Source organism: Nanorana parkeri, unplaced genomic scaffold, assembly GCF_000935625.1.
Source record: "Nanorana parkeri isolate BGI_ZX_2015 unplaced genomic scaffold, ASM93562v1 scaffold2524, whole genome shotgun sequence".
NCBI lineage: Eukaryota > Metazoa > Chordata > Amphibia > Anura > Dicroglossidae > Nanorana > Nanorana parkeri.
This window is the reverse complement of record NW_017308792.1, coordinates 122,774-127,898: the sequence shown is the minus strand read 5'-3', so window position 1 is coordinate 127,898 and position 5,125 is coordinate 122,774. Positions and strand designations below refer to the sequence as shown.

Genomic DNA, 5,125 nt, shown 5'->3' with positions numbered 1-5,125 from the left:
AGGAGATTGTAAAGCGATTGTGTGTGAACAGTTTTATAGAAAAGGTTATGTAGAGATTACAGCTCTTTTCTTTAAATGCTAAGTGATATGAAGAGCTGCCACAGGGCTTTTACAGGTTATACCAGAGACATTTCCAGGGACAAAAGCTTATTGTTGCAAATGTTAAAAAAAAGGGGGCTGCCCTGGAAATCAGGGACCGCTGACATCTGCGGAGATCTGATATTGCTGCCTGAAGGAAGAAGCAGCTGTAATTCTTTCATTTATCCAAGTCATTAGAGTCCCATTGTAAGTGGTGACAACAGAGAGCTACAGAGGTGCAGAGGAGGAGGGAGGCAGCACTGAAAGGTGATCAGTCAGGTAAGGGGAGTGGGAGCGGCTAAGTTTACACTGACATCCCATTGGCTGCCCACCTTTCCAGGTAAATATAAAACCAGCCGAGCGTACAATAGTCCCCAGTCCTGTTCAGGTGTGAATAACGCAGCAGTCATGGCAGTTTCCAGCCTTCATTATACAATGGGGATCTCTAGCGGATTCAAAGTCTATATCTTGGAAGGTAGGTGCTTGTTGCTATTGCTGAATAGAATATTCTGGAGCACTAGGTCATTATTCCTTGTATTCAAAGCATGGCATGTCTAACATTTTTCAAAGTTGGGGTATATTATTCATATTTATGCTTTTATTATTATTGTGTTTATTAGAATTTAATATCTGGCATATTCTATTTAACTTCGTAGAATAGACTGAACTTTATCCTTTTTGTAAACTGTTTGTGGCTGCAAAGGATGTCCAAACCCACAGTAAATTCAGCCACCAATTTAATTTTCTGGGAAGTGGATGTCTGATCTTTTAATAAAATTTAGTTCATATCATTATGTAATCTTTGCATATCATTGTAATGGTTTGTTTATTTATTAAAGCAAAGAAAAAAATTGAGAATGTGTAAATTGTAGTATGCTATGATCAGACTTACGTCTACCATCATAGACCAGTTGATGTGATTTCTGATTGGCTGTTATGGGTTACTAAACCTATTGCAAGCACTTTCCCCTTGCACTACTTTGCTTAAATAGCTTTTGTATGTTAGTTATTTTGGATGCAGATAAAACTATGTTCGTGCAAATTAAAAGCATGTTGTGCCATGATGTGGATCAAGGAGACCACCTATCTTGTGAGACAATATGGCATTACTCGATCATGAGTAATGGTTTGAGCAAAGAGCCAGAAGGGGCTATAACACCTCTCAGATGAGTCAGAAGCCCACAGTGTGCTGGCAGTTATGTGGAACCAATTAGGATTTTTTCTTGTTATTCACAGTGAAGGAAAAAATGCTTTCTTTGGAAAGAAAAAGGGAAAGGCCATTTGGAAAAGTCTTGATGTGCACAATGCACAGTTAGGCTTTAGGAACAACTGTGACCTATAATCAAAGAGATTTGCCAATGTATGACAAGCCTATGACCACCTTCTACACCGTACTGCTGTGGCCCTATGGATTTCTTTATCTGTAACAATGCAAACCTGTATAATTCCTTTGTCATCACAGCCTACAATGTATGTTTTCCTGTATATCTGAAAATACATTTAATTTTATTTCAGGGCAACACAGTGCTCGGAATGTAGACAGGCTGAGGCCATTAACCAACCATGGAATACCTGTGTACCCAATCAAACGCAAACTCAGTCCGGAACCCCCGCGTTCTCCAAAGAGACTTTCAACATCCAACTCTCAGAGCAGGTACAGAACATTAGAATGATGAAAACTTCAGTGCCGCCAGATTCCCCAAAGCACATCAGATTGACAAAGATTCTAGCATTTTAGCTTATCATTTATTTTTGGCCTTCTCTTCCTTCTAGTACCCTGATATATTTTAAGCAACAAATAGATATCTTTAAAGCATTGTTCTGTTTAAACTATCACCATATTGCAGATGCTTACAGTACTTGTATGCAATTTTTGTAACAAAAACAGTTTCTCATTAAATGTTATACTTGTGCTCCTACAAATAATTAAGTGAACATAATTTGTGGATGAGGTATATTAATGATATTTCTTGAATCACAGGGTAAAGGTGACCTCTTCAGCAGTGTGTCAGAAGCCTGCACCAAGAGAGCCTTCCTCAGGACCATTCAGTCCTAAAGAGTTTGCCCATCATCCTATAACTTTGGAACATGTTCTGAAGAGGTTGATACCAGAACGAAAGCCCTTGGAAAGTAAGGAGGCACAGAAGAATGAACAAGATCAACCCTTGGCTTTGGTAAAGAGGTTGGAAAGACCCAGCAAGCAACCTATTATTTCTTCAGCAATGCTGCAGCAGGTGAGAATGACTGCTTTTTGGCTTACTTCTATCATTTGAAGCTACATACTTCAGGTTGCGTTTCGTATGCCCTGATCTAGTCATGCTTTTTCCTATGTGTTATTTTGCCATGTGACTTATGGTCCTCCTTTCCTGCTTTCAGAATCGACCCTCTGTGATCACTTGTGTATCTAGACCAAAACCCATCTCTCCCCCTGCTACAAATGAAAAATCAACTCCACCACAGGAAGCAGAAGTTCACCGTAAGTCTTTCTTATTTGATCTCAGCATGATTTCAGAGGTATAGATAAACTACACAGCATCTTCATTTACAATAGCTATATCTCTAATGCTAACAAAGTGTCAGAATTTAGACTCTTGCAGCTCCCCGGTGTTTACCTTTAAAAAGATCTACATTTTAATATATATATCTTTTTAGATTGTAAAGAAGAGTTTCTTCTGTTTACACATGTAATTATGAAATAATATGTTTTTTCATATTTACCAGCTGTAACCTGCGGATACTGAGCTTTAGTAGATAAACAGATGCAGAATATATGCGGTCTGGAAAAATGTATTGGATCTTCTACCCCATTCCCAGAGTCACCCACAATTATCTAAGCTAGCCAAATCAAAATCTTTTTATCAGTGCTAGCACTGAGCCCTCTAAGTGTACAGGAACTGCTGTGTTTACTGGACTGAAAGCACAGCATGTATATATAATAAACAAGTATTGTGGCACTGAATATTTTTATGCTTTTTATTATGCTTTTTATTATGATTATTAATATGTATTATAAAAAAGAGAGATATAGGAATATTGACATTTTAAAAGCAAGATAGGTTTAGAGATTAATGGTATTAAAAGAAGAAGTTTAAAAAAACTCAACACTTCTTTTTAGATACTCTTTAAATCAGGGATGGCCAAACTCCGGCCCTCCAGCTGTGGTGAAACTACAAATCCCATGAAGCATCTCTCTCCGGGAGTCATGTCTGTGGCTGTGAGAATCTTGCAAATCTTCATGGCATTCGTAGTTCCACCACAGCTGGAGGGCCGCAGTTTGGCCATCCCTGCTTTAAATCATACCTGTTGTGTTTCTCACAGCACCTCCGGAGTCCCCAACTATATCAAACATAAGGGATATGGGGTACACGTCATCTCTCATCCCAGGATTCAGTGAAAGGTGCCTGAAATGAGCAATGCATAGTTTGCTATCAGGAGCATACCTAAATCTATTTAAATGTTTACATAGGGACTTTCTGGAGCCTTGGCAGGGTAGCAAGGAGACTTGTTGTAAAGAGAAAGGAGAATCTGGCACCTTATGGTGTCTACTATCTATCAGAGACCTTATGCTATTATATTGCTCTGAAAGATAGACTCACTTTAAAGTGAACCCGTGCTGTGTCCATTATGGGCAAAGATACAGGTTCAATTCCCAGCAGTCCATACGTATCTTCTCTTCTCTGACCTACTGTTCTGCTTGCCACCAGGAGCAAAGAGCAATATCTGGTACTTCTGGGTTTGTTCTGTATGTTACTCACTCTTCTTCCACCCATGGTTTGGAATTGTTATATTGCAATAGGGTACCTAGGGTGGAGAGAAAGTCGTGAGCTCTGTGTAAGCTCACAAATTATACCACACATCCTCAGTTCTCTCCTAGTGGCTGCTGAACCTATGGCTGGTAGGGGGAGAAAGGTGAATATGTGCTGCTACATGGGTAAAGGCCAGGTTAATTTTAAACAAAGTAATATACCATAATTTGATTGGGTGAGCAATAATTACATGGTCAATATTCAGAGGTGACAGGGATCCAAGTCAGCAGATGTGAACATTTTAAAAGCTGATCAGTACAAATAACATATTTTTCCTTTTTCTCAATTTTTTTTAGGATCACCCAGAGCCAGCTCACCTGACGTAGAAGAACATTTCCAAAGGAGTCTCAAATCTTGTGCCACCCAACAGAGTCTTAAAACATCCCCACCACATTACATCCACAGCTCTGTTGAAGATCACTTCTCTAAAGCTCTGGGGTCCAAATGGCTCTTAATCCGAGCAGCCGCAGACTCCGCCTCTTCAGCCGAAATCATAGCCAGACGCCAGCTCTGAGCCCAAACACGCCGGTTTTCGGACATTTACTCTACCAGAAATACCGCTGATAGACTGGAGACAATGGACTCTGTATTACTATGTATTATATATTTATTGATACTTTATATTGCTCCATTAAAATGGATATCTGAAGAATTGGTGCAAGTTATCATCTGGGGAAGTGGAGGTTTTGGGAGTTTGCATCTAATGTTTGTATATCGGGTAATCATGTATATATGAAATTTGTTTTTTTAATTAAATAAAACTGACTTGTTTGTGTTTAATCATGATCCTTCTGCAGATTAATTAGAATTGATAGTAGTTAACACTAAGCAGCCAAGTGTTTCAAAAAGATAAACGGTCAGCCTAACTAAAAATGGTATTTCAGCTATAGGAAAAGTCTACTGGGGTCAGTAACCCCCTGGATTTTATATTTTTTCCACTAGTGAGATCTTCATCCAAAATTTGCTTGCTGTTTTCACCCATCTTGGAGTTTTCAATGCTCTTACTCCCTGTTGAGCACCTGTTCAATTCTACATAATGCAAAAAATATAAGCATTCAGTAGAGTATATGTGATTGGTTGGGACTGGCTACTGCACTTTGCTCACCACCGTTGAAGTATATCTTACTCCATTTTTTTATACAGAGTAGGGAATGGTTATAATAACCCTTTTCATTTTTTTACTTTGCTGTCTGTGTCCCATTTGAGAGATTTTCCTTCACTTCCTGTTATGGAGACACATC

At 38.9% G+C, this 5,125-nt stretch overlaps 1 protein-coding gene across 1 annotated transcript; it reads left to right on the top strand.

Moving 5' to 3' along the window:
- Positions 1–473: 473 nt before the first annotated feature.
- LOC108801845 (transcription cofactor vestigial-like protein 4) lies at positions 474–4,662 on the top strand. The gene is made up of 5 exons (XM_018573760.1): positions 474–553; positions 1,594–1,732; positions 2,060–2,312; positions 2,455–2,554; positions 4,181–4,662. Exons 1-5 carry the CDS (start codon positions 487–489, stop codon positions 4,396–4,398), a joined length of 777 nt encoding a protein of 258 aa, XP_018429262.1. The 5' UTR covers positions 474–486; the 3' UTR covers positions 4,399–4,662.
- Positions 4,663–5,125: the final 463 nt, after the last annotated feature.

What these genes read in the sequence shown, in the direction of transcription:
- LOC108801845 (XM_018573760.1), top strand. Translation starts at nt 487, where the DNA reads ATGGCAGTTTCCAGCCTTCATTATACAATGGGGATCTCTAGCGGATTC. An exon ending in ACATCCAACTCTCAGAGCAG is followed by an intron (nt 1,733 to 2,059) that starts GTACAGAACATT and finishes CTTGAATCACAG; the next exon opens with GGTAAAGGTGACCTCTTCAG. An exon ending in ACAGGAAGCAGAAGTTCACC is followed by an intron (nt 2,555 to 4,180) that starts GTAAGTCTTTCT and finishes AATTTTTTTTAG; the next exon opens with GATCACCCAGAGCCAGCTCA.